Below are 27,657 nucleotides of genomic sequence, written 5' to 3' on the forward strand. Positions count from 1 at the left end.
TATGCTCCTTTTTCTGGCAGTTACAATTACTCTCCACAAGTTAGGTTGAATTTGTGAGGCTTATTTCGGGTTGTTTCAGCATCGTTTTTCTCGCGTATTTCTTTTGACCGGCTCGTATACAAACGGAATTAGTTTGAGGTGCACAATTCGGGAAAACATTTCCCTTTTCCCGAGAGCCAGGTTTTCAAATTGCTGTACACCCAAAGAGAAATAGCCAGAAATCCTGTGAATGTCACGCAAAGTGACATAGTTTGAAGCTGATTTAAGCTTTGACCACAGTACTAATAATAACACACGACCAAAAAAGACAGAATTTCATGAGAGCTGGTGGTTTTAATCAGTCGGTCTCACATTATGATAAATGTGTCCTCGGCATTAAAACGGCCTCTGGGCACCAGTGCCCCCTCACCAGTGATCGAGAGAGAGCTATGGCAGGCATGGCGGGCTCTGGGACGTTAATGCGCTGTGGGCAGTTTCGCTCGTATCATCGATATCAAGGTGGACATTGTGCCGTTTTCCAGTACTCGACTTCGGCTCCGTCTCAGGCTTCAACTGTTTTTTAACTACCTTACTTAGAAGTTTTTAACGCAATAGTAAGTATGATAGTGCCACAAAACATCAAGTAAGATGCAAAATTTTTTTAATCCGAACCTTGAATGCGCAACCCGGTCTCGATGTTCTCTGAGGACGTGGTCAGGTCAAATAGATGACAGTCTGTGAAAAACAACGTGGACAAAATCGGACGACACGCAGGTTTGACCAAATCGGCTGTGACACGAAAATGAGTTAATAATTACCAGCGAAAAAAGCAATTACCGGCTTCATTTAATTGAAAACTGGGGAAAGACCTGCTCACGATTTGCCGGTGCGTGACGTTGCCTTGGCAACTGGCTCGCACTCAGTTTGGCGTTTAAAGAGTACCAGGTGAAACTTTGGTAAGCTCGGGCTAAAAGCATTAAGTTGATGCCTAGCAGGCAAACGCGCCAGACTAGGACCAGTTTCGCGTCTGTTAAAAAGAAATGTACACCACTACGCGTTGTTTATCGGTATGTAAATAGCATTTTGATAGTGTGTAGCTATTTCTGCCGACGCTAGGGGTGCCATTTACTCCTTTTAGCCCAGCGGCACAAGCTCAGGACGGGTACGAGAAGGGACAAAACACGGCGTCGTGAGCCTCGTCGCAGGCAAACCCTCTGGCCGTTTAAGATTTTCCACAAAAGACGACGTCCCGGCCTCGGATGTCTAGTGGCAGTCCGCTGCTCCACGTATTTCCCCTCTTCTCTTTCCTTTAAACTGGGACAAACCCCAGCAGTGGGACTGCGGGAGTCGAACTCCGTATGGCAGCGGCGCGCCACTTGTTTACTACCTGTTACCTGGCCGGTGCACCTACGGTTCTTCGGGGGCGTGGTTTTCCCACGTTTGTCCACACGTTAGCTGCCCGGTGATAAACAAAAGACGCGGCACGTGCCCTGCTAGTGCTTGGCGGGCACATTCTCACCGGTCGTAACAACAAAATCGGGTCAACTGTCAGTGTAATTACCCCACGCCTGGATGACGTCGCTCAGTCCGTCAGCCAATGGGCTTGTGCCTCCAGATAATGGTCGCCATTAACTTCAGCCAATCGGGCCGGCTCAGTCGCGAGTTGAAGGCGGATACAAAGGGGCCCCCAAGACGCCATTGTTTTCGATGTGTCTATTGGACCAAAGGGGGAAAAGATTGGTGGGAAATCTTCCACTGGGGGATTCACACGACCGGGAAGCGCGGAGGTATTAGTCAAAAGAAAAAAATAAACAGAGAAAAGAACCCGACACTGCCGAACGCCATTCCTATGCATGGGGCACGGGTTTGCACAGGGACTGTCAACTGAGTCAGCGGAGCGTGCAGCCGATGATTACTGAGCAAGCAAAGGTCGGTCGGCAGCCGGTTGGTAATTCGGCGATCAGGTGCTACAGTGTTGGGAGCGTGCGCTAAAAAGCTCATCAACATTCCGATACAGGTGGACTCAGTGGTCTTCCTTTTGCTCAGCTGGCACGGCCGGACGAAATGATGACAAGTGCTGACATGGAGAAACAAACAATGAAGGTGATTTTTTTTTTACCAATTGCATAATCGGTAGCTAATTGCATTAATCGATTATTGTTTCACTTGGATTATGTACAGTTTTTATTTTAATATTAATCATGTGGTTTTAGCGACCTGAAAAGTGACTGTAGCTTTTTAGGTTAACAAAAAGTGCATTCTCTTTTCAAGATTTGTTTTACTGTGTGGTTATGTTCTTATTGGTTGGTAACTCATAATTTCCCTTTTTAGTTTTAAGTTTTTTGTTTTTCCCTTTTTTTGGAGTTAATGACGTTAACAAAAAAAAAATTATAGAAAGTATTGCCAACCTTCAGGTACAAGTTTTCAGTCCCGTTTCCGTGATTTTACATTTTCATCACTTGCATCACTCATATGAAACGTTCACCCCTTAGGCCTCGAAGCCTGCGATGGAAAAGCGACGTCGTGCGAGAATCAACGAGAGTTTGCAGCAGCTTAAGGCGCTGGTTCTGGATGGGATAAATAAAAACGTAAGTTTACATTAGGCCAAATAGCGTTTTTTTAATCCTGTTGGCGATTTGCAACCAGAGGACGTTTGCTTCAGAAACCATTCAATACTAACGATGTCTACCAAATTGATGAAGTTTACCACGATTTGGTGTTTCCAAACGGAGGACTTGACAGGAGAAGGTGATGATTCGACCGTTCATTTTGTGTGTTGGCAAGCTATTAGATTCTAAAGCTTGCTCGTGAAATGAGGTATTCAAGGGATTGCGCAATTCACTGTCTTGTAATGCGTTCAGTCATTCTTTTTCGGTACACAACACACGAGCTCATTCTTGCAACAAGGAAGAAAAGCATTCTATAAAGGCACTCAGAGCTTTCGTTTCCCTGTCCGCATAAAAGGCATAAAGCTATGCACAGTTTTGCAACAATAAGGCCAATCGGCGTGCATTTACTTCCTTTTTCCTCGATGATTGCGATCCTCCAACCCGTTTATTGCTCGGAATTGTCCCAATATGGACATTACTTGCTTTGTAAATAAACACGCGGTAAGCAAACGCTGTGCACGACGCAAGAACCGACTTGTCTACAGTGAGCGGTATTCACGATATCTTTTATTTACGAGGGTGACGATAATAGCATGAATTATTCAGGCTACGTCACTCATGAATAATCCACGATTGACACGTCACTGGATTTCCCCCTCGCTCTTGCATCAGAGCCCAAAATAAGTTATGACTTTATGTGAATAGCGAGACTGCCGTAAATCGGCTGCAGATCGATTCCTGCGAAAGGAGACGGCTGGTATAAAAGACGAATTGCTATGGAATCGATTTTCATAGCCTTGTGTTTGTGGTGGCCTTAATCGATAAACGTATCGTCAACTTCTGTGAGGCGATCGAGGCAAGGTTTCGTTGCCCATTGATTTGATTTATCAACAGAAGTGTGGGATTTTCCAGCCCAAGTTTGAGCATCCCCTCCTTCCTCCATGGCTTGAGCAGGACACTGACTGTTATGAATCTAGACAAGTTGTCATGCGTTGCCCTTAGTTTAACGCTCTAGACAACCCTTTTCCCGCCCTTTTAGCGAAAAGTAATTTCGGGTTTCTTTTTCCATAGAATTCCCGCCATTCCAAACTAGAGAAGGCGGACATCTTGGAAATGACTGTCCGCTACCTGAGGAACGTCCAGCGTGAGCAAGTCAAAGGTATGGTGGCAAGGTTCGCTTTCATTGACAGGTTAATTGCTCCGGTCAAAGTAAAGTCGACGTCCCTGAATTTGATGCATCACATCAAATACAGGGATTTTTAGGAAGACCCCTTGCAGTCGACGGCTCGTGAATCTCAGTGGATCAACCTGTAATGTAATGAGGCCATGCGGGTATCGAATTTCCCTGCGATTAAGTCTCATTTCATTAAACCGCGCCCAGTGGGTGTCGATTATCGCCTCAATCGCTATTATTTACTTTCCCGAGACGCCACTATGGTTTTAATGACACTATTGTAGCGATAAAATTGATGAGACATTTGAGACGCATTTGTACTCATTGAAGTAATGATTAAGCGATTGATGAGGTTTTTTTGTCGCGTTCACTTGAAACAGCTTCCTTTGAGACGGATCCTTCTGTCATGACCCAGTACCGGACAGGCTTCGCTGAATGTATGGGGGAGGTGTCTCGTTATCTGGGCAGTGCAATGGAGGAGAACCCGGAGGTGCGTGCACGCCTCATCGGTCACCTGGCTGGGCTGTGCACGAGTACCAATCAGCAGCGGCAGCCGGCTAGGTATGCCGGGGTAAGCAACGGCCAGATGCAGTCCCCGGGGACCGGCCAGGTACAGCCGTCGTCGCCAACGTCCAATCGGGGGCTGGTGGTCGTAAACGCTGCCAGCTCGACCGCGCCGATCTCTGCAGCCGTCCATCATCACCAGACACCGCCGTTGCAGGTCTGCTTTCCGACTCCGCCGCTGTCCAGCGGTGGTCCGGTGTCGCACCAAGCGACCTTCATGACCTCTCCGGCCGTGGAGGGGACCAGGACTGGGGGCGGTTCCCAGGTGCTCGGTCCGCATGCACCTCAACTTCAAAGTCAGCGGCCGTCTCCGGTGAAGGGTGCCGGCGGCGACTCATCCTCCGCGTCAAAACCCGAACTGTCAGGGTCAGAGGTCAAACTGCCTGTGATGGCTGCCCAGAATCTACCCAGAGAATCAGCACCGCAAGCCGTGCAACCGGCGGCCAATATGATCACTCTTATCCTCCCTAGCCAGTCCCTTCCAGGCGGTCAAGTACCCACACATCTCATACCCGTCTACGCCCAAGAACCAGGGAAGGACGCGACTCCTTCCCTCGGCTTCTCCTTCGCCAGCTCCAACACCGTCGCCGCGACGACTTCACCCCGGGGCACAGACAGTGGCGATACCAGCCCAAGGGCGTCGACCGCATCCACGCCAACTCCCAAAGCTTCGCTCACAGCGCCCTCTACGGTCGCCACCGGCCAGCCGGCAGTGTGGACGGCCATACCTCCGCCGGCTGCTCAGCTCGTCTCGCCGCATGCGGGAGCTGTCGCACCAACCGCTCTGGCACCACCGTTTACCTTCTCCCTCCCCTTCAACGCCAAAGTCTCGCCGCCCGGGATGGCCACGCAGGCTAAGCACCCAACAGAGCAGATGCGCCATCCCATTCGATTTCCAGGGGTGTTTGCTGTAAGCACCGAAGCCTCAGGGGACACTGATCCAGTTTGGAGACCGTGGTAGATGAATTTGTGAAAACTGTGTGTGATGAGTAATTTTGTTTTACAATCTGTTCTTCAATACATGTATTATTTTTTTTTCTGATGTTCAAAATAACATTGTGTCAGGTTCTTGTTGACGTATTTTACAAAAAATGCAGGTGATGAAGAGTAAAGTTTGACTGTTTTTTATTCACAAATTTCAAGAGGCTTTGACATTTATTATGCAATGGGTTTACCTGTCGACCTTTCGTAACGCGCATTGGGTCGACAGATTTCGCACATTGTGATGGGCCAACGCGTTGCAAACTCTTGGAGGCGCGCTATTGTGAAGCGCCCGTGCTGGTCACGTATACCAATTTCAAAACCAAAATGAAATTCCAACAGTTCAGTTTAAATGTTGGCCTTCGTTTCTTTGTCCTTGGTACTTGTGTTCGAAGTTTGTCACAAATAGAATGATGGCGTGTCCAGCTGCTCGTTTGGAGTCACATAACTTTCTGTTGGCAGGGTTTTAGGGGAGGGGCATGGCACGATGAACCCCGTTTTGCATCTGGCAAAACAGCAAATTGGCGTGCTCGTGATTCTGATCGCCTGTTCAATCAGAACTCTTGTGATGCATGTATTTGTAAATGTGGTCTGCCATTTTGCTTGTCCGTTCAAGCGGCAATACCATTTTTTTCACTTTGCATATTAAATTATGATTAGTCTTCCATTGGGAACAGTTTAGGAGCTATTTTTGTTGTATATATTTTGTGATATACTAAAATCAGATCGTATTTTCCTACAATGATAAAGTTATTTTGCAATGGATTGTTATTTTTGAAATCAGACCTATTTCTGCCTGAATTTTCGGGGGTATTTATTAAACTAATGAGATGAGTCGGCAGATTGGAGAATCCAGCCTGCTCTTATCCTTTTCTTAGTGTGTTTGAAAACACGAAGAAAATTCAGATTTAGTTGGAGTGCTCGTTTGTTGTGTGGACTATAATTTGTGTTTTGTGTGTTTTTCGTGAGGTGGTTATGCAAAGCATAAAAATAAAGTGTTTCAAAAAGTACGTATTTCGCCTTTTAGTGATGTTATTTCAACAATATTATTTGGGAAGACATAAGATTCGAGCAAGGACATCCTCCAAATTTGTATTCTCCCGAAAAATTCACCTTCCAAAAAGCCATGAACAGTTGATTCATAGACACCTATGTTTATTTTATACATGCACCTTGCGTGCACAGCATTTTATTTTTACGAAACTGTAACATTCGATAAGAAGTACCACTGCCCAAAATGAAAAGTACACGAAATGCAAACGGGAAAAACAGTCAAGGTGAAAGCGTGTCCTGACTTGTAGTCTGCGCCAAAATTGCATGTATAGGGAAAACTACCTTGTTGCACAACCTTGGCCGACCGTGGGAATTCGCCTTCCGTCCCATTGTCTCCGGTTCGTGCGCACGGCGAACTTTGCTCATGACGTGGCGTGAACTTCGTCGCGTGCCAACACTTGGGTAAATAACAACACCACTCGTCCATAGATACGCAGCCAAAAAAAAGGCGTTGGTGGAACAAGTCTTGACAAGCTCGGTACCTGTTTCAGAGGGATTTATTTCTGTCGAATCAGCTCAGTGACTCTCAACCCACCACCGGGCCTCAGGACAATGGTAAATTATAATGTATTGATTTTTGGTGGTAAACTTCTGGGGGTCGCATCCTTTATCCCAATCATAAGAGGTTTCATAACAAGCGATGACGTCAGGAATGCAATCAGCCGTGTTAGTTGAACAAGTCGGAACGGGGAAATGACTGAGTCTGCGCTTTGTCTCGTCAAAACCACGATAACAAATGTCAGCGAGAGATCAGTCAACTAAGAAAAACATGATTCATTATTTCAATGTTGATACCATTGACAATAGCCCCACTGAAATGCGAATGAAACCGTCGTCAGTTTGAAGTCACAATCAAGCTCACACAGTTCCAGTTTGAGAAAATAAAATTGAAAAAAAAAACACCGTTCAAGTCAAACAGATGGCATTTTCCTTAATTTTATATTTTTTTGCGTAATACTTTCCCTTAAGAACCGTAAAAGATTACGTAATCGCAACTGGACGGCTACAAAAAAGAAGTGCGCCCTCTTGTATCTGCCCCGGTGTCATAAGTTTTTTAGGTTGCACTTACCATACAGTACAACTTTGATCGGAGCGACTCTGAATTTTAAGAGGCTCCGCGACCTTTCCCACTTGAAAACGTATTCCCCAAAGTTCTGCTCGTTTATAAATCAATCCATTTGTCACGCCAATAGTGAAGTGAAAATGGCTGCGTATGGCCGGCACCGCTTACACGAAGCGCCAATTAAGTATTTGTCGATGACAACTTTAACGGCCCACAAATTGCCACAGGGGAAAATAATCTAACATCGAGATGGATCCGTGATGGGTTCAAACTTTCAAAAACAAAACTGAATATTTTCATTTTGTCAATAAGGGAAACGTCGTTGAAGAATAAACTGACTGGGCAAACCAGCAAACAGGCCAAGTTAAGTCACGAGTTGTTCGCCGTTTGAGCCTCGTTCGTATACGCCCCTTCATACCAGGTGTTTCACAGGTGGTTCATTGGCGCTCCCATTTATTACGGTTGCATTTACATATCTGAAGTGGGGTGGAAAAATCAGCTGTGCGTGTTTACACAAGGGGAAAAGGGGACTCTGTCAACGAACTTTGTCATGAATATTCATGTCAGCTGAATGGGCAGCGAATGAACAACCCTGAAATGTTGCATAAGCTGTGCAGTGTGTTATCACAACAGTATGATAAGAACATGGTTGCGAAATGACAAGAATTCGTTTGTGACATACGTTGATGTAAATCGCAACCTGTGTTTAACCCGAGTTCCCATGAAATACAAGAGACCATATCCCGAACAGGTTAATAACACGCCTTATAGTATCCGAGGTCTTTGCTTTCTCCCTTTCTGACGCACTCCTTGTAATGCAGACTGTGACACACCAATATTAATTTGGATCACGGACGGGAAATTTCCATCAGTTGCGTTGTTTTTTCGGTAGGGGGAGTAAAATTAAAAAGTACGTACGGGTAGGCGTTCTGATGAGGACTTGTGTGACGGTGGATGTTGTAATGATCCACGTGAACTTACATAGCCTACAGACGCAGCGGTGCATTTTGTATGGTGCCGAACACTAACAATTTAAATTTGCTATTTGGAAACGAGAGCACGAGGAATAAAGCTGAATTATGTTGTGAATTTGCCAACATAACTGGTCGTCCGTAAGGAATTTACAGAGACACACTCCCATCTCGCGGGCTGCGCTGGCACGCAACCCTTCAAATCGCTCCAAATGTCTCCCGAAGACGGTGTCGGTTTAAGTCTTCTATTTTAGTTTCGAGTGGCGAAGACGACGCAGCGGGCCCTTAAATCAACCGCCGTGAGTCCCAGCAGGCACTCAGCGCCTCCTAAAGGCCGGTATGTGTTTGGAAACGCGATCTTGGCTTTTGAACTTCATGGATTTAATGAGGGCTGTAATTCACCGCGATATGGGTCCAGGAATTTAGAAAGCCTCGTCGCTACGTGCTTCTGTAATTACATTCAAAGTTTCAAACTGGAGCCCATTGTTTTGGGATTTGTATGTTAAACAGAACATCAGTTCTGTTTGATTGGGCGTTGAACCAACGGGTTTCGGTACGAAGATACTGGCTAAATTCAAATCTGAATTTTAATTTTCTAATGTTTGAAAGCAAAATCATTATTTAGTCAACAAAAATGCGATTGTGACAGTGAACGTCGCATCCAAGAGAGCTAGTGAGCCAGTTTAGTACTCCAACAGCGCATGCCCAAAACGAAGCGCGTCTGAGATCATTCGGAAACAGCAAACTTCGCGCTAGAGGTCTGTCCCATCAGCGCGGGCATTCGTCGATTCGCATGCGTGCTCCATTCCCGAACGCCCTTGCCTTTTTTGAAAGGCTTAGACTTTGGTTTCGCTGGTTCCAGCCATTTTGAAGCAGCGTTCGAAACCACATGATCAAGCTCTGACAAGAACCAGCGAAACTGAAGTCTAACCCGAATCCACTCGTTTAAAAAACGCTCCCATAATGAAGGGGCTAAATGCTCTTCCTGTCTGATTTTAATCGAGTATAGCTCCACTTTCGATTACACCTAGAACCAGCACAATCATATTTGTTTATAGTTCAAATTTGTACCAAAATGCTCCTCGAACGAGCCCCGAACTGAACCAATAGAGGACACAATTTTCTTAGCAACGGGGGCTCCTTTGGTCGGACCTGCAACTTCGCTGGTTCACGAACGACTACGAAGTGCACGCGTCACGGTCGCATCGCTGACGATGAAATGAACAGTTCCGACCAACATGGTTCTTTTCAACCGATGAGGGGGTGCTTGAGGCGGATAGGAATAGAAAGCTATGAGAACATTTTGTCGTAGACACCTTGCATGCTTACCGGCGACACCCACACAGAGGAAATGAACGGCAGGAAGTACAACTTTTTCTTAAATCACAAGAAGTCTCAAAAAGGGACAAAATTTTAGGAGAAGGTTTCATTAAAGCGGAACTTTTCGGCTCTCCTTGCAATTTGAGAAAAAAAATAGCTTCACGTTAGAGGTTTAAGAAAAACTTGAAAACCGCTAGCTGGAGGGAGGAAAAACGCAAGCAACAAATCTTTCATTGGTAGGGTCAAATCCTTTGCGCTGCTTGTATTCTTTGGTCCAACGGTCAACCAGGTTGAACCCAAAACATAGTAAAGAAAAAGACGATCATAAAAAGCGACCCATGAAAAAAGGAAAGAGAATCGACCAGAGACCTTCGGTTGGTAATTAACACGACTGTTTACTCAAAAGTGTGTGATTTTGGCAGATTTACTCCCAGATTTTATGAGGCCAAGAGACCGGCCCGAATGGTACCCACTTAACCTCTCGATCCGCAAGGGTTCTCCCACCCAACAGTTCCCTAGCCCCTCCGGCTCGCTCGGAATTCTGGAAAATTTCAACACTACAGTTTTCTCTCTTTGACTTCTCACTTGCCGTGAGCGTGTGATGCGATTTTTTTTTAACGCAATACGGTCTCTTTTTTTCCTCCGACTTGATTGATTGCCCGATGATAAACGCGTCCGCCAGCCAGTTTCGAGAAAACCCGGGCAGTAGTTTGAAAATCTGGCAGATTTGCTGCATTGGCCATGTGTGAAGTGCTGCACTCTGGCCATCGTAACCTTTCTGTTATCTGTATTTGCCGGACTGGTCCCACCAGTCAGCATTTTGATTTGCTAATCGTGTGTTCTTGGTAAATTACCTTTTCAGTAGACCTCATCAGTACATTAAATTAACTCACTCATTGGTAACTTGTTGATATTCAGTTAATTTATGCATAACAAGATTCTGACCGCTCATGCACCTGCCTATACTTTGCCTCAACTGTGAAGAATTCGTGAATGATTCTAACACAGAATGTTTCTCACAACTGAACCGGCTTTCAAAGAAGTTCATAATGCAAGAGATTCATATGGAATTGACCTAGAATTCTGAATGGTCTAAAAACGAAACAATTTTGGAATATGATGTTACCGAAGAAGAGGTAAGAGAAGTCGTAAACATGAATATTTTGAACTAGGAAGAACATGTTTAGAGTAGACCACGTTCAGTTCCTACAAAATGACAAATACCACTCACCATTCTCGTGATTGTCTCTATTCATGCCGGCGGCCTGTGGGTCAATGACCCTGCATCACACCGTGCTCAAAACAACCTGTGCCTAGTTCATTAGCTCTGTTTATTTCAGTCCCAATTCCATGGTACCCAAGGCCCGAAGGGGGCCAGTGCCGACCATACCGTGCTCCGTTTTTCTCTCTCCCATTTCTCCACGGTTCCCCTCCAGCGCTCCAGTCCCCATCTCAATGAATGACGGGGCTGCATAAATCACCAAGTTCCCAACAGTTTTGGCAAAAGGTTTACGACGGACATTTCTTGTTGCCACCATGAACAGTATGCCAAAAGAACAAATCGTCCTGGCAAATGAATGCATCATTTGCCGTTTATCAATTAACCCTAACTCCTAGGGTGTGTGCGAAGCCGTATTAAAATAGGAGGATTCAGGACGGTTAGCGTTTTGAGAAACGAGGAAATGTTGTCGACGGAGGGTTGTTAAGACCTGGGCTTTGTTTGTTGATCAGAATCAGGCTTCATCTGTTTTGAAGTTAGTTTCTCGTGAAGCCAAACTCCGGAGTGGTTTCCTTCAGTTCCATCACCCACGAACGTTTGAAAGTGAGTCATGAGCAAGGGATGGAGCTGCAGTTGGGGAGTCAAAGCCAGGTTTGGAAAAATGGCCAGAGTTGCTAGTACAGCCTCTCAAAACATTGACAAAACAGAGCGGCGCAATTCTGCTGTCTCACGAATTAAGAGAGCTGGACAAAATCCTTTCCGTGGAAATCCTCCTTTTTCAGACAGCGGCACCGGAAATTTCCAGGTTCTAAAAAGAAACAGTTGCGGTGTGTTAAAATTATGATCTCAGCTTGGAGTTATCCTAAACATTTGGCTTTCCTTTCCGAGTTGGTAACTATCCTCACGTGCTATTGATAAGCCAGCATGACTCAGTACCACAACGTTTAAGAAAAAACCTGTTGGAGTTGTCCTCAATTAGTGTATTGTCTGCCTTCTGGGAAATTTGTCGTGTAAAAGGCATGATGACAGAAAAATCCCCGATTGCAACATTTCTGAGCTGCCACGCACCGGTCGTGTTGTCGCCAGAGTGCCCGGGTTTTCCCAACCACACGCACGAAGAGATTAGAACTGAATTTGGCTTCACTGTCGAACTTGGACAACAGAAAAAACCAAAACAATCTGTACCAAACCAAACCAAAACACAACAAACAACAACAAAAACAAAGAGATATGAACATTTCACGATGCTTAACCTATACGTTTATATACTTCTTATGCTTGGTTGCAAAATCTTCAAGGGTTTTTCTGCTATTAAGCACTTATCGGCTAAAACAGATAAAATGGCATACTTCTGACGCTTAATCAAATATTACAGTGGTTGTTAATACATGGTTCATCAGATTAAAGGAAAAAAAACACCTGGAGAAGTTTAATGACCTATGTGATATTGTCTGATAACAAGAATATGGCGCCATGTGCTGCACTTGTTGGTTTTTGTTCAGAAGTGAAGGATCCAGCTTTGACGTTTCGAAACAAGAGAGGGCCAAGGCTTTACAAAACGGAAGAACCGATAATTAAAACATGTCAACAACAACATTCTTTCCCTTAAGCCATGGTTGGAACTACATGAACAAAGTTGTTCAAGGTACTGCCACGCTGCAGAGAAGAACAAATGATAGCTTAGAAAAACACATCGAAATGTAACCAGTTTGAATGCGTTGGTCTTGAGACTGTGTTCGATTGGTCTCTATCAATTTTCGCCCCGGAACTGGAGGGTGCTGAAAGCTCAGAGCGAGTTCGTCCGGAAAATGGAATAAAAGACGTACAAAAAGAACAAATTCCTGTGGGAAAGACCCGATCTGTCCATGACATATCGATATTTTCTGCCCTTTTGATACCTGGGACGCCATAAAAGACCAGAGACAGTCAGTCGAGAGTTTCAGTGGTGTGTGAGTATTTTGCAGAACGGTGCAGTACGTTGTAAAAACCCGAAACACCTATAACCCTTTTGTCTCTTTTGGGCAGCGGTGAAGCAGAGCACCAGGTTTTAGTTGAGCGACTGACAATGATAATTGCGCTACGTCTCGGTTATTTTGACCGAAAGGGGAGAGTCGGCGCCTGTCTTTCAGTTTTTCCCCTTCATCTAAACATTTGTCGATATTGTTTTGCAATTTCAAAGAATTTTCTCTGAGGAGGGCTGCTTAGTTTTATGGAGGCATGCTAATAAACTACATCGATGGGTCGAGCATATTCGCGAAACGGTGGGGGGCAAGGGGATAAACTGAGGTAAAACCTGAATGTAAGAGCAGGACATATACATTTTTTCTTTCCTGGGTGGTAGTGCTTGTCTAAATGTTATTAAATAAACAGTTGAGAGAAAGAAACAGCAGAGAAGACGAGTAGGGTAAATGTGTCTCTTTATTGGGCTGGCTCCTGTATTTTCCAATGAATTTCTAAGCTTGACATGCGGCATGCACTGCACGTCAGAATAATTTTCAATCGAGTATATCTAAGTGCATGTATTTTGTGACAGTATGGATGGGGTGGGCGAAGAATCGAACAGTTACTTCTCCATTTACCCGAGGATCGAATGCTTCGAAAGTCGGGTTGTCGAAGTTCCAGGTTGGCCTATATACTGACAAATGGAATATTGTCCAAGAGACAAGTCTTCGATCGAAACCCCAAGACAGAACAGAAAAGAAAAGGGTAGCATTATGCAACCTCTACTTTGATTTATACGGTCATTATCTCGGAGAGCGGAGAATTTTTGATATTTTTGGATCACATGAATGGAACAGACCTATCCATCATGCTTAAGTAGGATTGGACTTGTACATTGTAGAGGCGTTTGTTTACTAGTAACCACCGCGCTGTACAACGCTTCTATACATGAATTTGAAATATGCACAAAACTACGGATTAGTGCAGAATACAAAAGCTCACAATAATCTTGCGAGATTTAAATTAGTTTGGGGAAAAAGGGAACACTGCAGACAACACTGCAAAGGCTTCCTCTCAAGAAAAAAAACCCGGTTTTTTTTTACTGGCCACTGATCAAGCAGAACGACTGGCCAATAAAACAGTAATTACATCTCCCGTGATTGTTTGCGTGCATCGCAGGTGGCGTGAACCCAATTTCGGCTTACCTGTTGCTAATTTTTATGTTCGCGGCGGATCAAAGAGGCGCCTGATTTCAATTTGTAACCCCTTTTACTGAAAAAAAAAACCGGGGGCGGCTTTGTAGGGTACGGCCTCCCAAGGTGACAAAAAAAGATTAACATGAAAAGGATTGCACATCTGGCAAGCTCTGTTCTCTGCAGGGGGGGAGGGGCGTAAAATGAACTAAGGGACAAATTAATTATCTCACTTTGAAAAAAAAAAGGTTATGAAACGCATTCATTTGTGAATCTCGATTGTTGTTCACAAACAAGTTCCAAAACTAATAGCAACTGGTTATTTGGGGCAGTACTTTTTGGGCGGTCCAGGTGTTGCTTTAGAACTGCAGCAGGTTGATTTTTAAAATAGGGAAGCCTCGTTGAAAAGATTGCGGAACAGCTTTCTTGAGGCCTGAGTTTAAGTGCAGTCTCTGTTATAAATTCAGTGACGTGAAAGTTTTTCCCATCGCGTTGTAAACTGCACTGTCGGTTTTTTTTTTCCAAAAAATGTACCACCAGTAACTTGATATTACCGGGGCAAACCCAGGATACGGCGACTCGCAAGGAAGCACAGTTAGAATCATGGCCTGACTCAGCTCTGTTATTTCGGATCTGCAAGCTGGCCCTGCTTCGTGGTGCAAGGCGTTGTCCCTGTACAGTCTGAACCGCCACTTCAGGAAGAACAAAACAATGATCTCGCGTCTTATCCGCCTCGAGCAGAAGCGCCCCCTCATCGATTGAAAAGAGCCATTTTGGTCGGGATTACTCATTGGGTTGTAAGCGAAGCAACCGTATACGCGTGCATTTCACGAGTCGTTCGTGAACCAGCGAAGTGCAGTCGTACCAAAGGAGCCTGCGTTGCTAAGGAAATTGGGCCCTCTCTTGGTTCAACTCGAGCTCATACAAGCATTTCCAAAGTCTGCAGTTTGGGCAACATATGGGTCGACTCTGACAAGACTACTGAGTCGAGCTTCTACAGGACCAGGTTACTGTCGCTGTCTCAGTCACGTGGTGAAATTCTGACAAGGAGATTCTTATGAGGGAATTCTGGAATAGTTTCACAATTCCGTCCCTTCTAGTCACTGCATCAAAATAAACCTGTTGAAATTCCTTGGCCTGTTCCTTATAACGAAATCTAGCTAGCAGTCGAGGAATTCCAAGTCTTCTACTTCGATTGTAATATGATTATCACCAACTATGCTATGTTCTGATTCTTGGTTTGACAATTTTTTCCTGCTTTCGTTGGGGCTTAGATTTCAAATTTCAAAAAGGAACATCATTACAGATTGTGATTGTGAACTTGGTTCTTCCGAAAGTAATGATGAATTTACCACCCACTCAAGCGAGAAAAAAAATGGCAATAATTTGATATCTTTCCCCGAGGTATGCCCGAATCTGCTCTATATCATAGTGCACTTTAGAGGGACGTGAGCCTGTTATCGTCAACCTGATCGAATAATTCTGCCCTATGCAAATAAATAGTTGGATGTTTTCAAGTGCCGCTTGGTGCCAAAATATCGAAGTGTCAACAGTGCACAACCGTCACGCACCGATCCATCGCGATGGTGGTTTGTTTTGACTAAGTTCTACGGTGGCTTACAAAGCACATGCTTGAAATAGCTGGGCCGAGCACAGCTTGTATGGCATTACATGTATTTTGTCAAAAGGGGCACTCCGACTACTGTTTCTGATTTACAGTGGATTCCCATTCGCTATTCTTAATAGAGAGTTACCAAAGAGGATACATGTACACGAAGAGTAAGCAATAGACTGCACATGAAATACATTTTTTGTATAGAATTCCGTGAGATGAAATTGCTGCTGTTATAGTCTTTGCCCAAAATGAATTAAGTTTCTAGAATTACTTTAAAGCAAGTGTTTAACCTTTGAACGATTTTGAAATGGGGATCTGGTTTTTCAAACGGGATGCCTGATTTCGAACCACGTTATAGATCAAATTGGGTGCTATTATTCAGAATAACTTCTCATGGAGCGACAGTAGGTTTCAGATTAAATGCTACTGATTTTGAAACCAGTTCTGAAATCAGTTATAGCTTTTGAATTTAGTGCTAAATTTTCAGTCGAGTAAGAGCTACTGAGTGCCGTATTCAAACTGAGTGTAACGTTTGAAATTGAATGAAATTAGGTACAAGTTAGAAATACTAAATTGACAGCAAGGTAAACTCTTTCTTTTCAGAGTCTGAGAGTAGAAAATTAATGTAAAGTAAAATTCATTACAAAACCTAATGTTGTACGCCACATTAAAAAAGAAAAAGGGGAGGCCTGGATTCCCAAACAATCTGGCAGCACCCCATTTTTAAAAATTACATTGACTAAAAGACAGATTCAAGGAACACGATCGGAAATGGCTCTCCTTGAACGTAGTTATGTTTGTACTTGATTTAAGTTTGATAATTGAATTTTATATGCGAATGGGTTTCAATTTGGGAGTTAGATTTTTGAATCGCAGAGCCTCGATCTGGTTGGATCGAGTGGCTAATATTAAACAAGTGTAGCATTGAAGTGGTTTACCAGAGCTTGTGGTGAGATGTACAAACTCAAGAACTGGCCGTCTCGCAATCGAGCTCCCTACCCGACTTTATGGCGTCCCTTCGAGGATGTTACAGGTCACCGGTCTCCGCAACTAGGTTTAAAACAGTCGTTAAACTGCACACAAAACTAGGACTTTTCTTCAAATCCCTTCTTTGACGTTTCGAAAAAGACCCGAATAAAGGCCAGTGCGCACTTTGAGTGATCATAAAAAAGTTACCTTTAAAAAAAATCAATATAAGGTCAACAGACAGGAATGGGTTATCTCCATTCGTTGCTGGACAGTTCAGCCAATACGGTGGGAAGCCGATCCTGGTTAACTTTACAGCCGCATTCCAAATTGATATATCTCGATGATAATTCCGACAGTTTATTATCTCGATTGTGCCAACCTTTGCCCGGCGGTGCCCAGCCTTTCAGGTAGCTATTAAATTCTGGATGTAACACTGGATGTGAGGGGATTGTCGGAGGAATTAGCTGAGATTTAAACTGGGGCTTCACGGCTTGCACCTACAGTCAGGTACTTCAAACAAAAAATGATTAACGTTGCCTTTGACAATTGTCCCCAAATTTGTATTAAGTTTAAAGGTTGCTAGTAAGTTAAGTCCATAGAGTAATGCTTTATCCAATACATGTTAATTCCAGGTTATCTGTGCATTTTACAGCGGCCTTGCTTATCTTGAGCTTGAGTTTCTGTTATAAATAATATACATGTAATTATTTTGTGCTGTCTACCTCGCCAATGTTGACAGAGATTGCCGTCCAACGTTCAAGATAGTTGAACCGTATCAAACTACATGTACATGTATATAACCTAGCTGCTATCATCAAAATGATTCCCATCCGAATGTGCGTTCCTAAGAAACCCCATCGCATCCTTAAGGAGTTTCGATAGGACCCACTTTCGCTTTCAACCGTTGCACGCCACCGTAGAAAGTGAACAGCGCCCCCGTCACATTTGCGGCCGGTGTCAGAACTCCCGCGCTTAAGTTGAATACACATGGCTTCACCAGCTCCGCACCAAGCACACGATTCATCGGAAATGAATGAATGTTTTCTCTTCTGAAGTGCCTTCCTCCTACATTGCTCCATTTCTCAGGCCTGAGGAGGTCTTCAAAAATTTCATTGACTGCTATTATCAACAGTTTTAACACCTAATATCGACTACTTAACTTGAGAAGAGATGCAGTCTACAGCTCAACTGGGATGCTTTTGTAGTACTGTAAATTGTACCGCATGCAAAGAATTCAGAACAAATTAAGAGCTTTCTTCTTGCTGTTAAATTGAACGAACACGAGGAGACTTCAAGAATCCTGAGCGTATTCTGTCCTTCGGGCCTTTTTGATGTATTCCACGAGAAGAGTTTTTCCCACTTGGACAAAACCCAACCAAGCACGCCGATTCTAATAGTTATCTCGAGTAAGAAAACAAATGCGCCCACACACCGCAAAATAGCTCCAGGGAAAAGCAGAGGCGAGGCTCCTTTCAGCGAAGCATTTCTCGGTGTGCCGTTGAACGAGGGAGACAGTAGCAGCGATTGTTCCAGCCACTTATCCATGACAATAAACAGGAGAATCTTGAGTACCACGTCGACCCCAACAGCAAAAAAAAAAAGCAATAAAGCAGGAAAGAAATATACACCCCGCAGATTAGGCGCCATTTTTCAAGTCGGCACCCGAATAACAAGTCCTCATTACTTTGCAGCGGAGAGGGACAATCAATTTCTTGTTCTGGCTTTTCCCCCATCTTTTATTGGGGGGGGGGGGTGTCAATCGAAGGCGGTTGTTATCAGATGGACTGAGACCGTCCATCCGTTTAGGCGTATGCACGCGTGTTGGCGCACGTACATGTACTAGTTAAGTGTGTGCCGTGACGAGGGTACACGAGCAAACACTTGTAAAGTTTGACGCTGGACTCTCTAAATCCCAAAGAGTAAAAACTTATTCCAGTCGACTCGAGTGAAACTCGCAAATTGTAAAAACGTATCGAATAAATAGATCAATTTGGTTCCGACCGCTGGGTACTATTGCTGCTTATTTCAACGGAAGGACGGAGGGGGATACGGTATTTTGTTGCTGTAGGATCGGTCTCAATTATGCACTTAAATTTTTTCATAATCGCTACTTTGGTTGCATAGGTGGGAGTGTACTGAGTGATACTCAGAATAAGGTCTTACATTGGTTATAGCTTGCAGTCAAAAAGGCGTTAAAGTCTTCGAATTCGAAATCTGTTGGTCACTGGACCAATTATTTTACCACCAAATTTACGCAGAAACAATAGTTTCACTGTTCTGTTGAAATAACAATATCCACGTCAATTATCCCGACCCAAAGCAGAAGTCGTAGAGCTCTGCCAAAAATGACCAGTGAGCAACATTTTCCCAAGAATTCCGTCAGCGTGTAGCAACTTCACCAGATGCCGTATGACTAATTCCGAAAGTTGACAGACTTTAATGCGAAAATAACCGTCGAAAATAACTTCTAAATATAACTTTGGTCCCCAAGGTGAGTCGCTCTGCGGTCGCTGCGCGTCAACCGTGCGCCGGCTGCGTGGCGTCCTTTTGAAACTTGCGCAGCGTGTCGGTGGAGCGTGAGGTTTTCGTTGCTCGGCCGCCTCGAGATTCGAATCTAATTTGCAGGGAAGAAACTGCAAGCCGTGCGGCCGATGGCAGGTAATCGAACAAGAATGTGACATTCATAACAAGCGATTACGCGCATTACACATCATCAGGCGTCGCTGCGAAGCAATTACTGTTTAAAGAAATAAGATGTCAATGGTATATGCGCATTATCAAAAAGTCGCTAACTTAATTGCGTTTATGTTTTTGGCTTTAGGCCTATTTTTGTTCTTAAGACAGTTTTATTGCAAAATAATGAACGGCCACAAGTTTTCCTCCTCAAGAAGTCTGCGCCGAGTCTTGCCCAAACTCAGTGTAAAGTAAAGCACCCCACGTCAAATAAACTGTGGGGTTTAGGCCTGCAGCCATCATTGGTTTCTTAATCTATATGACTACCTGAATGAATTACAGAATTCCGGTAGTAAATTATAGCTTCGCCGTAAAACAATACAGGCCTTTCATCTCTTCCTGAAGACCCTCTCAGTGCTCGCGGTAATAGTTACCGGACCAACTTAATTGCGTTAATTCTTAAAGTCTTAATATATTTCCCAGTGTGTTTGGACAAATTGCAAAGTCGGCCTCATAATTTTATTAAATTACTCTCGTGTGAAAATTTTACAAAATCTTCCGTCCACAATGCCGTGTACTATTCGTGCAAAGATAGGAAGACTTCCGGTCTACTTTTCTGCAGTCTGGTTCAATGTGTTTTCCATGTCTTCATGGTTTGATTATTTCCGATATCGTCTGTTGCTCTTGGCTCAATTTTTTTGGTCGAATCTGCAGACAGAATACCTACCATTGCCTGCTTCAAATTCTCCACTCTCTGACTTCTGTTGCTGCGTGGGCCCCACGGTTTTACAAGTAGGCCGACGAGTTGAACCTGGATAACCCGTGGGGGCAGTGTTTTTCATACCAATGTGATTAATGCCCAGATTTGAAGGCCAGACGGTGATCGCTAAAAAGGGGTTGTTTTCACCTCGTCACGTCAGCTTTTGCTCCGGCCCTGTGTTCTTGTCAAATACGCCAGCGCCATTATTTTGGACAGGTCGGGCTGCAGTGCACGATCGGGCGTGATCCGGAATGCCCTATCGAAACTCCCGAGGGTGTGAGTGACGGAGTACCGCACAGATTCCTTTTAAACTTGGCATCTCTTTTGAGGCCAAGGAAAGCGAGAGTGCACCGTTGACAGTGAAAAACAATGGACTTTCTGTCTCGTCCGACGAGTCTGCGGTCTGTTGCTGGTCATTTGTATTTCGTTGCACAAGTTCTGTCAAACACGAAACTGACTAGTTTACTTCCCTTCTTACAGGCTACCACCTTTCGAAGTTTCGACAAGCAACATTTTGGATTTGTTCTATGCCAAAGCTCATAATGCAGGATTGTAATCATGAGGGGTTTCCACCGTTCTCGCATTCTGCGACCGTCGCTAGGTTGACTACCGTACTCTCTTCTGCCACTTGAACCAAGGGCGGATCAACAACAAACTTATTCTTTAGAGGGGTGCAAAAATTGGCCATTTTTTTCATGTATTCCTTGATGGCCTTTCTGAGGGTGGGGCTACATTTGGGAGCTTTTTACCGAGGGTGAGGCTACATTTGGGAGCTTTTTACAGGTTTTTTTTAAGCGAGGGAAATGAAATCGACCAAAAGATCCTACTGTCTACTGAACGAGGCCTCTAACGTAGAAAAAATAAAACCCTTTTATTCTGGGACTCGTGGGAGGGTTTTCATTTAATTCTTTTCTGAGTGTCTGAGCTGCGGTTGGCGAATCGAAACTATAAGGAGGCCTTTTCCTCTCTCCTCCTTTCTTTACTGTGACTGTGCGACCGCCCTTTTTGTTAGTTTTCAAAATCACATACTGTTCTATAACCGCCCATGATGTAGGCTTCACACACTATAATGCCTTGGTTGGTATTGGTAAGGTACCCTGCCCAAAGCAACGTGACCAACTATGTACACACAATGAGTCATGTCTGTTTTCCCCAACTCGATTGTGTCACGGGGTAAAATATGGAAACCAAGAACTTGCAGACTCACATAGAGCATAGAGATAGGAACACAGAGCAACTTTTAAAGGGCTAGCACTTGACAGTAATTCTTTTAAATTATTACAGAGTAGGCCTTTTTTCGAAAATTTGAAATTACCGATCCCCTCGATACAGTTTCTCCATTTTGAGCAATCCATATCATTTTTTGTTGTTTTTAGCTAATTTCGATATCATTTTATTAATTTGAGTGGGTGTTTTCTTGTTCGATGCTACATGTGGCTCACCGTCAAGGTTTTTCCATTGTCATTTTTTTCCCTTGTATTTTTTTGAATACAATTAAGTGCCAACAGCTCGTTTCGGGTGCAACCTTAATGAACAACCGGCTTAGTTGTTGTGAGGTAAACTTTGGGGCTTTAATTTGTTCAGGATTCCAATTCAGATCTCAGGAATCGCACTTGAATAAAACAAAAACTCAAAGAAAAAGCTAGATTCACACAGGAATAAACATCTGAACAATGTTTAGAGTTATTTCGAGACCCTTTAAGCGGAGGCAACCCGACTGAAATGAGATTTAAATCCGAGCCCACGGAGTGTCTGTTCGCTCAAAACTGCAGACATCATTTCTCAACAGACTCGGTCACGATTCGGTGCAACATTTCACATCGGGGTGTTTGCAAACTTTGGTTTGCCTGTGTTGAATGCAAAAGGGCGCAGCTTGACGACCTTTTAAACGAAAACCACAGGTGGTTCCCAGTTGTTTTTGTTCGCGCCCACCGGTTTTGTTTGCTATATAACTGTGACAACATGAAAATGCATTGTTTTGCCTGTCTGTCAGTTGGTCTGCATTTCTCATTTCGCCCGTAACTAGTCTCGTCTTGTCTGAATAGAATAAGCTTTGTTTAAGAACTGGAGAGACCGTTGCATGGTTGGTGGCGCTGAAGTAAACGGTGTTTCCAATGATACGGCACAACATCCATCATTCATAAACGTCAGTTATCGGCGGTACTCTCGAGCTGGGCTCGGGATGGATACGGAGGAGAAAAATGATTGATGTCTGACGAGTGGAGCTTTAGTATTTGTTGTGTCTCAACCGGGGGTCTCGCCTCTTTTTCCCTCTGAAAACCGCAAACGAAAACACCTTTTTGGAAAGCCTGCGGTCCAGACGACTCGGAGGGCGTGGGAACAGCGGATTTTGGAAGGGTAGAGGGTGGAAGGGCCGGCACCAATTAAACCCAATCGGAGGGCCCGGCAGTAATTCGGCTAGAGGGGGGGTTTGGAGGGTGACCCCATGACACGAGCGTCTTTGCCTGGGGGCAGAGGCCCGGACGTGCCCCGGTACTACCGTGGGTCTGGCGCGGGAAGGTATTGTGAGTGCACGGTGCGTGCTCGGCAAGCATTTGGTGGGTACTTTCGCACGTGGGCAAGAAATCGCTGTCTACGTGAGCAACATCACGTTGTGTGTGTTATCCCGAAATTTCAGAAATAAATTTTTTCTGGGTTTTTTTTCTGCATTCAGCAGCGACACTGTTGAAATTTTGGTATCTATCCGAAAGTCCGTTTTTCTCATTGACGGTTTTTTGTACACGTTCTTCGAGTTTAATCCGTTCCCATCCTTAAAGGAAGCTTTCGAAGAGGCGGGTACTTGGCACTTTTCTCGTGTTTTCCTTGTTTGATATAATTCGATTTTATTAAGGTTTATATTTCCCGTGAAATTTGATAATACAACTCAACTGAATGGGTAATTAACTATTACATGTATTCTTTTTCAACCATTGGAGCACATTCTGTGTTCTCATGGCAACGCTAACATCCTTCAATGGTACCCCTCTTTCACACTCTTGTCAAAATGGTTAATCGGACCACCGGACAAACAATAATGGGATCTAATTTTGGACACAGGCGTCTTTAATAAAGACTACTCCACTAGCTGACAAGGACGCCCCTTCCAAATCCCAAGGAGATTAACCTCTCAAAAATGATGGGAGAGAGCAGCGGCTGATCTCATACCCGAGAGTGTAAAGTTTAATCCCCGGCTCCTGATCTGCCAGGGACGGCTGGAAATACGACACACCTCGGAGAGAAGTGTGAGAAAAGTGCGACTGATTCGATTGGTTCCTGCGGTTCGTCATCAGTACGCAACGCAGTAGCAGGTAGACGGGTACCGGGTGGATGAGTGGTGGCTGGGGGGGTGCTTAATACTACACTTATCCCAGTCGTACCTGCTTTTTGACTTGAACAAAGATGACATGTCAAAAATATTTGCACTAACGTTGTTCCCTGTGAAACATGTCTACATCCCTGATTAGGTGTGAAACAGCTATCCTGTGTTATCAGCACAATATTTTGACCGATTGGATTCAACCAATCATGTGACGTTACCTTATTCGGAAAAGTGCCGATTATTCTCAAGAATTCTTTTTTTAAGAATTAATGTAGAGTTAACTGTACATTCTTTAAAACGGTCAGTCTTCATCAAACTTAACTTGGAAAACACGCAAATCGCACGCGCAGCGGTGACATCGAATTATTACATCAAGCGAAAAACGCTCTGGGACAGTTACGTATTCAAAAACCCTGTAGACGTTCTACGGGTTGATGTTACATATATCTCTGATGTTTTCGATTTGCCGAGCCAATATCCTATGTTGCGATAACAGATTTTCATAAAAAATGAAACACTCCTTTCATCTCAATTATAATTTCAATGCGTCTTGTTCATTTTTAAACACATTTCTTTCGTTTTATTTTACCATTTTTCGTCATTTTTAGTTACTTTCAGTTCAACCTCAGTTTCATATTTAACCATTTTTATTATAACAATTTATGCATAAATTAAAAAACTTTAATAGTTTAGAAACTTACCGATCAAAACTTCCACATTCCAAAAGCACGTATTTCCAAAACGGAATAATTTTCTACAGTGGCCGACTCCGGACTTCGATGAATAAGCGCGTAATTCTAAGGCTGTGAGCGTTGTTTTCGTTTGAAGAGACAGTGAACTAGCCTATGTCTCCCAAACGAGCCCCTCGACAAAACTTTGCTCGGTGATGTACAGAGTCCACACTTCCGGCCGTACAGTCACATCGACAGCATTTTGCTAACTTGCCTCTGGCACATTTTCCGCAGCTAGCTATAAATATGAATCCATGTGCATCATGTGGATTTGTGAGGTATTAAAAGCAGACAACACCCTAGTACTATCCACGAGATAGGGCCGACTGCATGTCTCTGTGTGTGACTTCTCTAGGCGTGCACCTTGCATGTGAATGAAGAACAAAAAATAGTCATGCACCCACCTGAAGATAACTCAATTAACGAATTGGGCCAAGACTGAAGCTTTTATGTACATGCAGATGTACATAGCTAGAACCAACGCTGGACAATCGATGGAATTCAACTTACGGCTCAAAGCATGTGCAAAACCTCTTTTGTTCTCTTGTACAATCGACAACGGGGAGGAGGTGGTTTTAAGTCGGACGCGCCCTCGCCCATACGAATGAGAGAATCTCCACTTTGGGTTTGTAGCTCTGTGATTAAACAGAGCAGCATTTGAAGCAAGATATGGGACGGAGAGAACCCCCCCCCCGCCTTTGTGTTGGTCATTGTTTAATCGGAATCTCAGGAATTCTTTACAGACTTCTAGGGGGGATGTGTTAGTTAACAATAGTCTAGAGTGTGTATACGGTTTGGACAGGTAAGGGGGGTACCCCTCCGTCCCACATCTTGCCTGGTATACAGAGCAGAATCGAATTCCTCCGTTTTTCCCCAATCTGTCAGCCGCGAATAAAATTTAGTTGGCAATTTTGCGAAGTTTTCAGAATTGATTGGAAAAATGGGTCAAGTCTGTGGAGCTGTTGGTGACATTAAATGCTTGTCCTCTGTCGGGTATTCACATTTTGTCGAAGGAGTAACGGAATTCAACCATATGATTCCTTTTTAAACTTGAAGTCAAAATATCATTCACGACTTTATCACTTTAGCAGATGAAATCCAATATTTGTTTGGTAGAAATTGAACTTGAAAGTTGATTTGTACAACTTCCGATAGTTCCATCCCACAAACGGCTTGTCATTATCAGTATTATTTCCTGCGACTCTGTGTGCATTACGAGATGGGACTGCAATTTTGAAGCCACGGGGGGTTGAGACTTCAGACGATACCGCCTATGAATTCCCTAAAACGACGGAAATTGTTTCCAATTTGTCTGCGTGCGAAGGAACCAACTCTTCGGCTTGAAAAGGCGCTCCAAGAGGAAAATCTAGCGGTAAGGTTACAGGGGATATTTAATTAGGGCCGGCGGTCATATCAAATGGCGGAATTCAGCGATTGATAAACTCCGAAAAAAAGCCACTTCGAGAGAGATTGAGAGGAGAATAAGATACGATAGAGAGTGTTTTTTTCCCAAATTTTCTGGCCGGGGACCGATAGTGCTTGGGAAGCAAGTTGAAACCGTCAAATTGTGGTCATTACAGGCGGAGACTGGACCCGATGTTTACAACTAACTGAATTGCACTTTAGTGTAACGTTTGCCAGTTTGTGTATGGTCTGCAGCGAGAAATGATCCACCTGTTTCATCGGACGGGGATTCGAGTTGAGGGGCATTCGCTCCAAAGCTGACTGGAATCGACCATCATGGCGGGTATTTATATCTAGAACCCCAGGAATTCAACCGCCCAATGATTTACACACTGAGCCTACGAATATAAACAAATATCGTGTAGTATCTTCAATGATAATAATCCGGTGTTATTCAATGTTTTTTTCACAAATTCAATGCGTTCCCACGTCAGTTGAAAGCTTGGTGGAGATGTAACGTTTGTTTTATAACCCAACCTCACAGGATGAGTCAGTAGACAGATTATAAATCTCGAAACATTGTTACATCTCCGTATCAGTGCGATCTCTTTAAAATCGCCCTGCTCTAGTCTGCCTACCGATGATGACTGCATGACGAGTTTCATTAGATACTATTTCTGCTCCAAGAAGTCACGCAATCGTTTATTTCACATCGGCCGCTTCAACACCAATCAGCTCCCGTTGATTAAACAATTAAAATCTAACCCTCGAGTGTTCTCGAACGCGACGGGGAAAGCGCCAGCAAAAAAAGGAAACACTGGGTTAGAGGGTAAACAGATTTCATGCGTGATTAGGAGGGAAAAAACAGCCTCGAACGCACGGGGGGGGGACAAACAACATCCGCCACGGGAGGTACGCGTGGCTCGCGAGGGGCCCGAGCAGTCACGGACCCTGGGCAATAAATGAGATACCTGCTGGTCATGGAAGCAGATCTTTGCCTTGTGATGGTGGAACACACCCAGATGGCAAACAGATTCCGCGCGGCTCGCGCCTATCCACGGTGTCCCCTGAGCCCCTTTTCTCTACTGCCCTTTCTCAGATGAATGGCCTTGGGCGATTCGTTCTCGCTAAGTTCACGGAATTCCCACGGACCCTGTGATGGGAAAACCCGAAAGTATTTGGCCTTCGTGGTTCTGTAGGCTCGTCAAGGAAGAAGCACTAAAACTGCACTAAATGCAAAGTGAAATATAAAACGAGCCGAACGATAGAATTGGGAGTAGGCCCATGGTAGGCCTATGTTATTTCCAGTGTTGAAACAAGGGTCCAATTTAAGAGGGACACCCCAGGGGCCACATTTTTGAGAGGGAGCACTCAGCTACGGAGCCCCCAAAGGGCCATGCTCAGCTGATGTTGGCCATTTAGTTCAAACAACAGAAAAACTTGGTCTCCACAGATCTCAGGCGATAGGTACTCTACCTGAAAACAGTGATATGAGGAATTTCTCAACATCTAGGTTCATTTTGAGTATAAGCTTGAGTATTAGACCAAAGGCAGTTTGTATTTGATGAAAGTTTGAAAGAAGAACGGTAACAATTGCCTTATCAAATCAGTGTTTTACAAAGCCCGACAAATCAGTGCACTGAGTTACAATACAAAGCTCGACAAATCAGTGTACTGAGTCACACAGCTCGACAAATCAATGCACTGAGTTACAAAGCTCGACAAATCAATGCACTGAGTTACAAAGCTCGACAAATCAGTGCACTGAGTTACAAAGCTCGACAAATCAATGCACTGAGTTACAAAGCTCGACAAATCAATGCACTGAGTTACAAAGCTCGACAAATCAGTGCACTGAGTTACAAAGCTCGAACGCACTGACTACAGTCAGTCATGGTCTGTTGCATAGAATAGTTGAAGATTGTGCATGCAGCCCCTGGTCCTGCTCATTTGGATAAAATTTATTTTCGAATCTGCGATCTAGACGCAGACGAAAAACTACAGGTCGGCTATATACGCTGATACGAAAGTGTGACCCGGGTTTAGAAATCAGTCCAGCAAACAGACAATTCTATTTTCGATTACGTAGTGAATCGACCATATATGTAGTTTATTAAAA

The 27,657-nt window shown here is 44.1% G+C and overlaps 1 protein-coding gene and 1 long non-coding RNA gene across 6 annotated transcripts; one reads left to right on the forward strand and one right to left on the reverse strand.

The window, feature by feature from the left end:
- Positions 1-1,918: 1,918 nt before the first annotated feature.
- On the reverse strand, positions 1,919-24,563 carry LOC147796493 (uncharacterized). Of its 4 annotated transcripts, none has more exons than XR_015428037.1 (3): positions 24,105-24,563; positions 2,388-2,546; positions 1,919-2,056 (listed from the first exon to the last, which is right to left on the reverse strand). It is a non-coding gene; the product is annotated as an uncharacterized LOC147796493 (long non-coding RNA). The 4 variants fall into 4 exon arrangements; XR_015428036.1 differs by lacking the exon at positions 24,105-24,563 and adding an exon at positions 10,946-12,167; XR_015428035.1 differs by lacking the exon at positions 24,105-24,563 and adding an exon at positions 2,997-3,123.
- Positions 1,941-6,317, forward strand: LOC110979201 (uncharacterized). Of its 2 annotated transcripts, XM_022234801.2 has the most exons (4): positions 1,941-2,082; positions 2,472-2,567; positions 3,660-3,747; positions 4,143-6,317. In XM_022234801.2, exons 1-4 carry the CDS (start codon positions 2,044-2,046, stop codon positions 5,285-5,287), a joined length of 1,368 nt encoding a protein of 455 aa, XP_022090493.2. In that variant the 5' UTR covers positions 1,941-2,043; the 3' UTR covers positions 5,288-6,317. The 2 variants fall into 2 exon arrangements, with proteins under 2 accessions (XP_022090493.2, XP_087003597.1); XM_087147471.1 differs by lacking the exons at positions 1,941-2,082; positions 2,472-2,567 and adding an exon at positions 3,028-3,444.
- Positions 24,564-27,657: the final 3,094 nt, after the last annotated feature.

Source organism: Acanthaster planci, linkage group LG16, assembly GCF_054643075.1.
Source record: "Acanthaster planci isolate LZ-2023a linkage group LG16, COTS_SCS, whole genome shotgun sequence".
Lineage (NCBI taxonomy): Eukaryota > Metazoa > Echinodermata > Asteroidea > Valvatida > Acanthasteridae > Acanthaster > Acanthaster planci.